Here is a 12,823-nt window from a genome sequence, read left to right on the forward strand (position 1 = left end):
TCCACACCACTTACGATGCCCTTATTGGATAGCAGGGTGACTGCAGATGTCATTAGTTGAGATCAGGTCAGACCAGAGGATGGGGAACTTAGTCAAACTTGGTATTCTCATGAGGAGACAGCCATGTGAAGACAGGGGTATGGGAAGAATGCCTGATTATGAAGGAGACTATTGGGGTGACGTCTGCAAACTGAGGCATATCCATGGTTGTAGCAACCTTAGAAGGCAGGAAGAGGGGAGGGAGAGTCTACCCTCTGTTTTAACGCAGAACAGTTTTGCTGACATCTTGGTTTAGACTCTGTCTTAAGATTTCTATTGCTTTGGTAAAACACTATGACCAAAGCAACTTGAGAAGGAAAGGGTTTATTTGGCTTACACTTCCACATCACTGTTCATCACTGAAGGAAGCCAGGATAGGAACTCAAACAGGGCAGGATCCTGGAGGCAGAAACTGATGCAGGGGCCATGGAAGGATGCTGCTTATTGGCTTGCTCCCTAAGGCTTGCTCAGCCTACTTTCTTGGAGAACCTAGGACCAGCAGGACACAATAGAACTGGCCCTCCCCGTCAATCACTAATTTAAAAAATGCCTTACAGGCTTGCCTAAAATCCGATCTTATGGAGGCTTTTTTTTTTTTTTTTAAATTGAGGTTCCCCTCTTCTCAGATGACTTTAGCTCATGTTAAACTGGCATAAAATCATCCAACATAGACTTCCAGACCACCTGATTGTGAGGGCTTTTGAAACATCCCCCAAAGCTTTGCAAATCCCCTCAAACCACCCTGACAATCTGGTGCCATCTGGACACAAGCTATAGGTGAACTCAAGTCTCCCAATGTTTTGAACCATGAAGCCCTCAGTCCTTCCCAAGACTAATATTACTTTTCAGCAGAACTCTTCCTCTCCCAAGCCACCCTTCATGTCTACATAGTGACACCAGCACAGAGCTTAGTTCTAAACTGTCTGGCCACTCTGATAACTTAGAACTCCCTTTTGAGAATCTGGTGGGAATTCTGAGAATGGCCCTTGAAGCTAGTGTCTCCCCTAACTTCCCAGGTCCTGCACACTCCATTGTCCTTCTTTTCTCCATCCTCCCTATAGATCCACCAGCAAATCTACCCTCAATCTTACATTCATGAGTCTGCTCACACCTAAGATCCTGTCTGAGTCTTACCACCAGCATCTGTCAGAGCAGAAGCTTTCTGTCCAAAAAATACAATTTCTTTTCCAGTGAGAATATGTTTTGTGTATCTGCGTTGTAGTGTTGTTGTTTATGACAGTGGTGGCTATAGTGTGTGTGTGTGTGTGTGTGTGTGTGTGTGTGTGTGTGTGTGTGTGTGTGCACGCACATGTGTGTGGGGAGGAGATGGAGAGTACTTGATTTTGTTTTACGGATATTTTGCCTGCAGGTATGTCTATGTTCTATGTGTATTCCTAGTGTCGTCAGAGACCAGAGGAAAGCGTTAGACTCCATTCCCCAAAGCCGGAGTTACAGATGATTGTGAGTGTCCATGTGCTCTTAACCACTGGACCACCTCTCTAGCCCCAAGAGAAAGGTTTCTGAAGAAAGGGGGAACACGATAACAACAAAGTATATTTTATCCTAGAAATTCCAGAGAAGTAATGGAGTCAGAGAGCCATCCCATCACATCTATTGTTCAGTAGGAACAATCTAGTCCCTAGGTTAAAAAATAATCACTGTAAAGAGGTCAGAAGCTGAGGTGCTGGGGTCAAGCAAAAGTGAGAAGCGAGGACAAGCATCCTCTCTTGAGTCTCAAACTACCCAGGGCTCTCTAGGAAGAGTACAGTGATCCTGGCCCCGACATGCAGTATGTCCTGGATCTCCCACAAAAGGGCCAACTCTACCGGTCTCCCAGAACACGGTCCCATAGGGCTTCCTGACCCTTCCAATGAAACCTGAGTCTGAGCCCGAGCCAAACATCCTTGGCCATGGGGAAATCCTGACAGTGGACACTACAGAAAGAAGAGAACCAAGAACACCAAAACTCATGGCACATTCAATATACTTTATTTAAAAGTTTCTTTGTATAAATTTCCTAAAAATTTTAAACATTGAATCTCACCTCCAAGCTCCAAGACAACAACATTAAAAAACAACCCACCTTACAGGGCCACCAAAGAGATTCTCGATTATGACTTTCTTTGAATTCTTTAATGGAGGCATTTGTCCCAGCAATGCACACAGGAAAGAGGTCTGATTTCTTCTAATTAGATCACTTGTCAGAGGATTTAGAAGAATATTGCTTGAAGTCTAATCCAGGAAACCGGGACCATGAGAAGGTTAGACTCTTGTTTCTCCATCTAAGCCTTGCAACTACAGAGGAATGAACCAAGCAGAAATGTACAGAATAGCTGTGACGGCCAGGCTGTGTCCTAGGCACAGGGTTTGCCTGGCACAGGTGTAGCGTAGAACTCCAGAGGAAATTTGAATTTAGAGGAATGTTCACAAAAACACCAGCAGTGGCTAGCTATAACACAAGGGTCCAAGTATACGGTAGAACTGCCTGGAGACGGAGAGCAGGGTCCATAGACACATTTAGCACCATATTGACAGGTCACGTGCAGAGGGTTTCCTCCCGAGGTTGAGTGTCAATCAAAGCATGAAAAGGCACCGTGCTGAGGCATCTACCCAGAGCTCTATAAAAATGAGTTGGAAATGGCTGCCTCCTCCTTCTCCCAGAGGTACGTGTTGCCTGAAGGCCATGCTTAGGCTCTTGTCAAACTGTTAACTCTGGGTATGGAGAGCGTTGAGTGTGGAGGGAAGGAGAGAAGAGTGGAGGGAGAGACAGAGAGAAAAGAAGAAAGGTCAGTAAACATAAAATACACTGTATTTCTCTCATAGCACGATCCACAGTAGCCCCTCCTCACTGGTTCCTGTGATTCTTGTGGCTTCAGGTTTGGGCCGCATGAAATCCGAACTCACCCAGGCCCTGTGCCATTACTAATTGAATTGCTCACTATGATAGAGAGACTGGATAGCCTCGGTGTCAACATTACTGTTTATAGGAAGCAAAGCTATTTAAAAATGAATATATACTTGTCTATCATTAGTCTTCTGTTGTTGATCATTCTCCTAGTCTGACTATCATGTGTACTGTGCCACTTCTAAAGTGACAAGGATGTGCTAATGTTCCCGATGTGTTTGGTTGGCTCTGTTTCCTAACCGCCAAAAATACACATACGCTTTCAAGAAACAAATCAGTCATTCCAATCACTAATATCCTGTGGGTTTTTTTCGTGTGTATGTAAAAATGAAAAATTTTATCTTTTTAATGGTTCATTGGTCCATCTTATCTGAGGATTTGATTTAACTGTTTTCAGGTTTTCCATAACCATTGTAATTCAGGCATTTCTCAGCAGTGAGGCCATTAACCCCATCTCTCCTCTTTATGCATGATAGAAAACTAAAACCCAAGGGAGGCAGGGGCCACTTACCAGGACTACACATCTTTTCACATTCTTCCTGGGAGTGGAATCTGTTCTCGTTGCCCCCACAACCTCCATACCAGAATCTCTTGCAACTTTTGCTGTCTAGGTCGTAGTGCCATAGTAATTTAAAGTCCACACAAGTCCCAGCATCTCTGGGCAGCTTACATATATCTACAAGATCAAGAGGAGGAAGGAGCATCAGGCGGTGTGTGCCAATGCCTCAGCCTCCAGACTCCAGTCTGTGGTTGGATCTCAATGCTACTGTAGAGAAGAATTTCCTGGCGGGAAGGTTTCAACCTACCTGAGCCTCTGTTTCTTCATTACTAAACTGACATAGCAGTCAGTCTCAGGTTTGCAAAGAATAAACAAAAAACACAGCAAGCATCTCAACTATTAGCTGTCACTGAATAACAAAAATAAAATGACTAACTTTTCCCCATTTCAATTTCCAGGCCATCTGCTCTCCAGCTCTTTCTGTCTACACTGTTCAGAGAAGACACTGAATTTCCAGACCATGGACTTTCCTACTCTTTAGTGAATGGCATTAAATACGGTTAGAACGTACTGTACTTTAAATGTTAGGCTATACGATTCAAGAAGAAAGTAGATTGAACATGTATGTAGATTGTAATTGAGTGTTCTTTTTTGAAAAAAAAATACACTTCATTGTTTATGCTTGTGTTCTATGTCAGACCCCCCTAGAGTCAGAGGCCATTGTGAGCAGCCTGACATGGGGGCTAGCACTGACCTCTGACCCCTGCAAGATCAGCAACCACTCTTAACCACCAGGCCTTCTCACCAGGCCTTCCACAGAGGTTCATCATGATAAGTGTATGTGCAGACACAAGTATAGCCAACTATTTTTCTGCCCTCTCTCATAAAACTAACATGGAGAAGAAGCTCTTCAGGCAGCAGAAATGCCCCAGGGCAAGACTGTGGGAGCCAGAAGCTTGTTTTTTGGTTTTTGGGGTTTTATTTTCTTCAGTTAAGGAAGTTCAGGTTTTGAATGCACACTCCTGCTGGAGCCCAGTTGCAAAACTAAGGCTGGGTCTCCTAGATGCCTACAGAGGTAAACTGACAGTTTGCGAACAGCAAGACTTCTGTTTACAGAACTTTCTGGCAAACGCTGGAGTTTGCTGGGAAAGACGTGTGCATGTAAAATGTTTTAATCTAAAAGTCTGAAGTCTAAGCCTTCTTTCAACAAAAGCTCAGGATCGGATAATCTGCATGTTTGTGGGAGTAGCCACCAATCTGACTCAAAGCTCTCCCTTCACAAAGCGCCCCTCCTTGCTTTCCAAGTGGCTTTAACAGGCAATAACCTTACTATTTAAAAGTGGCTGCATTGTAATATTTGAGAGCTAAGGGAAGCAAAGGATAGAGTGGAGATTTTAAGGAAGGTTTGCTTTGCTTGGTTTTAAAAATACAAATTCTAACCATTTCAAATGTAATGCTTCAAAGTCTAGAATCTCGAATGGCAAGTTATGGATGATGTTGGAGGTCTACCAGTAAAATCCACCTTCGCCTTGAGGCAGGGTCTTATGGAAGCAGAGTTCTGTAGCAAAAGGACCAACATGAGCTGGGAGGCACAGAGTCAGCCTCCTCTCCCCTGTCGGGCTTTGTTAAGCAGACACAGCCATTCACCTGAGTCCTCAGACTGCCTCATGGCCATCAGTGTGAAGGAGACAGATTTTAGATTCACCCGCAACCAAATGCTCTGCAGCCTTGACAGGAACGTGGGTCCCCGTTACAAACAAAACCAAAATCACCCCTCTTCCTCAGACAGTGTTACATGTCTGTGTAGAAAATCCTTCCCTGATTCTGGAAGCAGCAACTTCCACATTTAAAAACAGAACAGCCTGACCCAGATTTGTGTTTAGAGATTATATTGTTTATGCTAACTAAACACTGTTTACACAGTCTCATCCTTCAGAGCCACACATAAAGAAACGAACTTATCCCCGAATCTTGCTATCTAGGAGTCCCTCCAAGGCTCTCAGTGAAACAAGAGTTTGCTGGAGATTTTACATTTTCCACACTCAGAGGCAAAAGCTAGGAAGAGGGAATCGGATTAAACACACAGCTTTCTGTGTCTTTGAAGTGAATGTATTCTGGGTCTTCTTTGGCCGGTGTTTTGTTTTGTTTTGTTTTGTTTTGTTTTGTGTTTTTTCCCTAAATTTTACTTGTTATTGTGTATGCAAGCATGACAGGAGAGGGGTGGGCTGTGGCATGAGAATGGAGGTCAAAGGCAAATGTTGTGAAGTTGATTCCTTCCGAATTTACAGGGGTTCTGGGGGGGTCAAACTTGGGTTCTCAAGCTTACACCATTAGTGCTTTACCCACTGAGCAATCTCCCTGGCCCTGTGACAGTATCTTGAAGGAAAATCCAAGAAACCCCAGCCACAGAGATGTGGCTTTCTTTTGAGGTCAGTATTCATGTTGGGGCGTCCTTACCATGGTGGCTTAAGAATAGATCAGAATAGACTGTGAGCTGCAGGGTAGAACCAGGCAGGAGACAAAAGTCTGTCTGCAGTCTTTGGTGTGGGCAGCAGAAACTGATGAGCAGTGGGGTCTCCTCCCCCTCTTCCTCTTCCTCCTCCCCCTCCTCCTCCTCCCTCCTCCCTCTTCTTCTTCCTCCCTCCTCCCTCTCCTTCTTTTTCCTCTCTCTCCTCCTCTTTCTCCTCCCCCTCCCCCAACCCTCACTTCACCTACCTACTTCAGTTTTCCAGATTGCATTTATACCATAGCATTAAATTTTTTCAAGGCGTTTTATAGAACCTCTCAGCAGTTGTAGTTAATTACCACCACCTGTATGGAGCCCTGCCTCCCTCCTCATTCTGATAAACTTCTATTGGGAAAACTCCCTATTCTTCTGCTAGTCTTTCACAGGAAAGCCTAGAGACATTGGGCACCATGCAGTCGCTTGCTGTTAAATGACAGTGGTCGCTCTTCCATCTAGTACAGTTACAAAGGCAGTTCCAAATGCTGCTCATGAACGATGACTCGCAGAAAGGAAGCACGACGTGAGGGGCATCCCGTTCCTCCTGACTGTTCAGAGAGCGTCAGACCGTCTCCATGCTAAGCAGAGGCTTGCACTCTGAGGACTATGAAACAGTACCATAACTAAAGCCTCACAGGATTTTGAGTTCTCATGTTAGTAATGGCACCTTTGGTGCCTAAGTCAAATATATTGATCACTGTGTAGTCACTTCCTCAAAGCTAATTAGCCAAGCCTCCATTCTGTTAATGAAAGTGTTGTTTGAATGTGAATGACTCCCATTGGCTCAAATGTTTGAACATTTATTTGGTCCCTGGGCTAGCTAGTTTTGTGACAACTTGACACAAGCTGAAGTCATCTGAGAGGAGGGAACCTCAATTAAGAAAATGCCACTACAAGATGGGTTGTTGGCAGGCCTGTAGGGCATTTTCTTAATTAGTGATTGATGGTGGAGGGCAATCCCATTACAGGTGGTGCCATCCCTGGGCTGGTGGTTCTGGGTTCTATAAGAAAGCAGGCTGAGCAAGCCATACATAGGGAGCAAGCCAGTAAGCAGTACTTCTCCCTGGTCTCTGCATCAGCTCCTGACTCCAGGTTCCTACCCTGTTTGAGTTCCTGTCCTGACTCCCTTCGGTGATGAACAGTGATCTGTAAGCATGAGCCCAATAAAGCCTTTCCTCTCCAAGTTGCTTTGGTCATGGTGTTTCATCACAGCAACAGTAACCCAGCCTAAGACAGTCCCCAGTTGCTCAGGAAAGATTAGGAGGTATGGTCTTGCTGGAGAAGGTGTGTCGCAGGTAAGCTTTAAGGCTTTAAAAGCCTCCCATCAGCCCCGATGAGTTCTAAGCCCCTTGCTTGTGGATCATGATAGGTTCTCTCTGCTACTCTAGCTGCCCAAAGTCTCCTACCACTGCTCCATCATCACAGACCCCTTAGTCCTCTGAAACTGTGACCCCCAAATCAACCTTAGTCATGACCAAGTGACCACATGACAAGAACATGTCGTAGCAATAGAAAAGCAACTTACACAGGGGGAGGGAGGTTACAGGTTCTCAGACTTGTATTCTAAGAACATCAATCTTGCCTGTCACTTACAGACACACTCTATGCTCAGGTATCCAGGAAAGTGGTATACAAGACCATGCTAGGATGTGGCATTTCGAGAACTGAGAACACATCCGAACCCACATGTTCTGCGGGATCCCATCTGGTTACCTTGGGTCTCCTAAGCAGTGTCTTATAGATGACCCAGTAAGTGAATGAAACCCTATTATTTGCAGCACCACAGACCACAAGTCAACCCTAACCAGTTTCAACAGAACAGAGGAAGTGACTGGTGGAGCCTTGTATAATAGCCATGGGCTCACAAGCAGCTCCAGCCAGCTTCCTCTAACACTATGGTGACAAGCTTGATTCCTCTGCTTTTGAAACTGAGACCATGTAGAGTGAGATGAAACCCAGCAGCTGAGGACCCCTTTGGAACTGACCCCATGGAAGTCATGTGACTTAGTCTCAGGCAAGTGACCTCAATTTCAAAGGGTTTGCAATTCTTGAGAGAATGCTTTCTGAAACCCATTAGGGGACCCACTTACTGCCACGACTTACCTGTTTTAGTGAGAAACAATGGTTCTGTGTTCACCATGAGGTTGATGGTTGAACTGGATGCTCGGTGTGCTGCCTGAAGAGGCGGAGGCTGAGTTTTCTCTATAACAAAAGAAAATACAGTCAACTAGTAGTTGACTCTGAAACTAAAAGTGGCAACAGAGACCCCGCCGTCTTCCTCGCCAGGATCCAGGTCCCTGTTTCCCAGGTGCCACCTAGACATGATAGGCTAAGGCAGAGCAAATCTGGTCTCCCCCTTAAAGTGTCCCAGGAGCCAAGGATGAGGGCATATGGTACAAGGAACGCTGTCTCCTATGCTGTGGTTTTGATTTTCAGGGTATAGCCTAAGAATCCAAGATTGATGGATTGTGTTTAATTGTGTCTGTGCTTCAGAATGGCCTCAAGGCATCATTGTTTTCTATCCTGTATCGTTTGGTATCCCATGTAGAAATCAAGACCTGAGTGCTCTCAATTCATCAGTACTTACTCGTATTGAAACTTCCTTGGTAGACGGCCCTGACCTGAGACTGCAGGTAGGAGACCACTACGACATGGTACAGCTGTCCAGCCAGCAGGCCTCCGACAACACGGTCAGTGACAGTGAGGTTTTGTCTCAGAACCAAGGACTGGTCATGGGCCGAGGTTATAGTGAGGTCATAAAAATAGGAGCTGGAAGGCTCAGGCCGCTCCCAGTGGAGTCTGGCACTGTTTTCCGTGACTTCAGAGACCTGGACTTCCCGGGACACTCTCGCTGGAAGATCAGAGTGCAGAGTTAAAATAAAACTCCTCACAACAGGTGCACATGTGGGAGCTTCAGAAGAGATCTGGGAGACATTGGTGGACAGCTGGCCTGAAGCTCACCCAGAAAGGGAGCTAGTGTCTCCTTCACCAGTCACATCCTCTACCAGCCTGCCTGGCATGTAAGAGCATAGTGACTCAAACACATCCTTATTCATCAACAAGGCATATAAGTGACTACCTTCATTATGTTGGGCCATAGGTATGGCCCAACATAAAAGCATAAGCTTACTTAAAATATTACAAAACGTTTCTTGTATGACTCTATTACATGGTTCTGGAGGTTGAACTTTATAGATGAGAGCATCATAGGACCTCGCCAGTTGCCCATGGATGGTGAGGCCATGGGACCCAGAGAAGAGCCTACCATGCTGCCATGTGATTTCTAAATGCCTATCTTTATACCCACAGATAAGCATAGCTTTCACCCCTCATCAAAGATGCTCCTTTTTACAGCAGAAACAATTCATTACAGTGAGGAAAATTGGGAGAACAACTGACCATGGAGTGCCCTGCTCTAGTTGATACCATCTAAAACACAACCTCTGTACCTAAGGCTCAGGGAATATCATGGAAGATAGGGACAGAGATATTGAAGAACCAGAGAACCAGGATGGGGCTCTACGGTGGAGAAGCTACAGCCAGGGAAGCAGGGCTGGACATACAGGAAGCATCAGTCCTTCCTCAGGACCCCAGCATCCTTGAGGATGTACAAGGGAAAACTGCTTCACGCTGCAGAGAGAAGCAATATGTGGACAATCCTATGCCTGGCTAGCACCTTCTAAGGTCTATCATGTAACTATGGCAACCTTGGTTCAGCAGCCTACCCTGTAGACCAGCTTCCAGGGCCATATCCTTGGAGTAGTAAATGCAGGCATAAAAGATGGTGTCTCTAACCAGGCTTTCTTACCCAAGGGCCTAGTAGTGGCTGGCTTGGTGGCAGCTGGTTTGGCCTGTTGCCTGGAGGCCTCTGGCTTGGTAGCAACTTGCCTTCCGGCAGCAGCAAGGGGTCTCGTTGCTGCAGGCTTCGCGGCTAATGCAGGTCTGGCTGTGGCTGTGTTCGTGGCCACAGGTTTGGCTGCCACAGGTTTGTTGGCGGAGGCCGGTTTCACAGCGGCTGATTTAGTAAGGACTGGCTGAGCATGCATTGGTTGAGCAGGGGCTGGCTGAGCAGGGGCTGGCTTAGCAGGGGCGGGTTTAGCAGGGGCTGGCTGAGCAGGGGCTGGCTTAGCAGGGGCGGGTTTAGCAGGAGCTGGCTGAGCAGGGGCTGGCTGAGCAGGGGCTGGCTGAGCAGGGGCTGGCTTAGCAGGGACTGGTTTTATAGAAGCTGTCTGAGCAGGGGATGGCTTAGCAGGAGCTGTCTGAGCAGGGGCTGGCTGAACATGGACTGGCTGAGGAGGCACCGACTTAGCAGAAGCTGGTTTAGCAGGGGCTGGTCTTGCAGGGGCTGGCTTAGTAAGAACTGGCTGAGCAGGAGCTGACTTAGCAAGTGGCAGGTTTACAATTGCTGTTGGTTTGGTTGTTGTCACTGGCTTCATTGTGGTCACAACTTTGGATGTAAGACTTGAATTAACAGTATGTAGAGTGTTTCTGTTAAAACCAAATTAAACATTACCTGTAGCCATACTTTTGCATGCCAGAGTCATAACCATATGATCTACAGGAAACTTGCTGTTTAGCAACATGAAGATGCCAGTTTCTATAAACCGTCTATAATATTACATATACTACAGCTCTTACATTCAGAATCTGCATCTAAGAAAATATTGAACAGAATATTAAAATAGGATTATTCAAAATGATTACATTAATTATTCATAAATCTGACATCCTTTCAATAGAAAAGAAAAGGTGCAAAGAAAAAGGGAGAAGAACAAATATTTAACAATGTTTTAATTTAAACAATCAGCTGAGTCGTATGCAACAAAATCAGTACTATTTGCTTGCACCATAAAGTATCTACTCATTAGGTGAGGTGGCTCACTCTTGTAATCCTAACACATTGGAAAGATGAGACAGAATTGCCACAAGTTTGAGACCAGCCTGGGCTACCCAGTAAAGTCCATGCCAACATGGACTAGTCAGTAAGAGCATGTCTCAAAAAGACAAAAAGAAAGGATAGAGACACGGAGAAAGGATGAATAATGCAATATAGTCCCCAACTCTGTCACACTTGCCACACTTCAATCTAGGCTCTGGGCATATTTGACCCATAAAATGTGGTTCAAAATGACAATGTGCTAGGCCTGGCTTATGTCTCAAAAGATCTTATATTTAGTCCTTTTCTCATGAAAACCCTCCTGATCAACTTATGAACAAGCCCAGGCTATGCCACTGGAAGATAAGAAATCATGTAGAGCAGAGATGAATCTTCCCACTAAGACCAGGTTAGACCAGCCTGTCTGTAGCTGAGAAAGATATCATCATCAACATAAAGGAGGCCAGGAGAAAGACAGACAGACAGACAGAAAGACAGACAGACAGACTACCCAGCTAAACCCAGGCAGAAATTTCTAATCCATAGGATTGCAAATTATTCTTGTTTTAAGTTTCTAAATCCTGGGTACTTCATTATGTAATGAAAGCTAGCCAATACAAAAGAATGTTTAAGAACTCACATTATTTTAGGGAATTCATATCCCTATATTTCAATGTCTCAATCCATGAAGTTAGGGATTGAGCGGACATACCAATTTGGTATGACAATCATAACTACTTACATCTGTTTGTGACCAAACTTCACGCCATTCTTCACTGGTTGGTCTCCTTGGAACCAATCACACTGTTTCCTGAGATCTGGAGGCAGGTAAAATGCGTTTTCACCTTGAGAGGAAAAAAAAAAAAATCAAACTTCATGTGAATCATAGGGAAATTCAAATCAGTTTGATGGGTTAGTTGCATAACTACTTGGATGATTCATTTGAAGGTCATGTGTCCGCAGTGTGAAAGAACAGACCAGGATAGGACAAGACTTGATGTGGAGAGGACTGTTTCCAGACACTCGCTGAGCACCAAATTACAAGCCAGCTATGTTCAAGGTTCTCTGAATGCTTTCTTGGGTACACTCTTGCTTAATCCTCCTACGGCTGAAGCATGGATCCCTGGGTAAAGCGGAGGCTTCCCTTTCCTTCACATCTTCTCCTAAATCTTTTGCGGGACAGACCTTCATGATGTGAATGGTGCATTGTTCGTGGTCCTCATCTTTCTGCTGAGCGGTGACTACTCAGCGTGGGCATGCCGTCTTATGTTTTATAGGCCTCCCTCATTGTTTAATATGAGGCCTGAGCTCATTCGCCATGAACTATGTCAGGTCTGAACTATCCCCAGGGAGGATGCGGTCTCAAGAGATCACAGGTACAGGGACGAAAGACCCATAAGCCGATTAACAGATGCCCTAAGCCCACTGTCCAAAGGTGGGGACTACTGAAAATTAGTTCTTTGGGTAACTACAGAGTAGCTGCTGAAGAGGAAGTTCATAAGGGAAGAAGAAATGAGAGGCAGGATGAGGTCTGCCCAGAGGCAAGCATGAGTTTGGCAGCAAATCTTAAATTAATGCAATTCCTTCTAGAAGCTTCCCTCAAGCCCCCTGACAGGATAGGCTTCCTTATGGCACAGCCGGCATAGTCAATGTGTGCTTGTCCACAGCATACTAGGTCATGCATAGTCAATGTGTGTTTGTTTCACTTGCGAACCTAGTCGTGGACTCTTTGGAGGATCATCAGTGCCTAATGGTTAGAACGCATCAGTCAAATGGGCATAATGAGTAAGCAAAGGAAGATTTGTCTATGTGTGCCTTGTTGACTCTAGCTCCTAACTCAGGCATAGGGTAGGCACATGTGTAAGTGTGTGTGTGTGTGTGTGTGTGTGTGTGTGTGTGTGTGTTAGATAAATGAACAAGTCACATCAGCACAAAGATGTATTATCTATGACTGTTCACCCAGCCTTGTGACCTGAGAGTATGGGCCAGAATAAAGCCACA

General features: G+C 45.3%; 1 protein-coding gene across 5 annotated transcripts in view; it reads right to left on the reverse strand.

Moving 5' to 3' along the window:
• Nucleotides 1-2,006: 2,006 nt before the first annotated feature.
• The window catches only part of Col6a3 (collagen type VI alpha 3 chain), a 74,376-nt gene continuing 63,559 nt past the window's right edge, over nucleotides 2,007-12,823 (reverse strand). For all 5 annotated transcript variants that reach the window (XM_021198949.2, XM_029538434.1, XM_029538432.1 and 2 more), the window contains 6 exons: nucleotides 11,565-11,667; nucleotides 9,755-10,434; nucleotides 8,534-8,797; nucleotides 8,050-8,148; nucleotides 3,456-3,620; nucleotides 2,007-2,751 (listed from right to left, as the gene is read on the reverse strand). In XM_021198949.2, coding sequence (XP_021054608.1) covers nucleotides 2,738-2,751; nucleotides 3,456-3,620; nucleotides 8,050-8,148; nucleotides 8,534-8,797; nucleotides 9,755-10,434; nucleotides 11,565-11,667 — 1,325 coding nt within the window. In that variant the 3' untranslated portion in view covers nucleotides 2,007-2,737. The remainder of the gene's footprint in view (nucleotides 2,752-3,455; nucleotides 3,621-8,049; nucleotides 8,149-8,533; nucleotides 8,798-9,754; nucleotides 10,435-11,564; nucleotides 11,668-12,823) is intronic.

The sequence above is a fragment of the Mus pahari genome, chromosome 5, assembly GCF_900095145.1.
Source record: "Mus pahari chromosome 5, PAHARI_EIJ_v1.1, whole genome shotgun sequence".
In the NCBI taxonomy this organism is placed as follows: domain Eukaryota; kingdom Metazoa; phylum Chordata; class Mammalia; order Rodentia; family Muridae; genus Mus; species Mus pahari.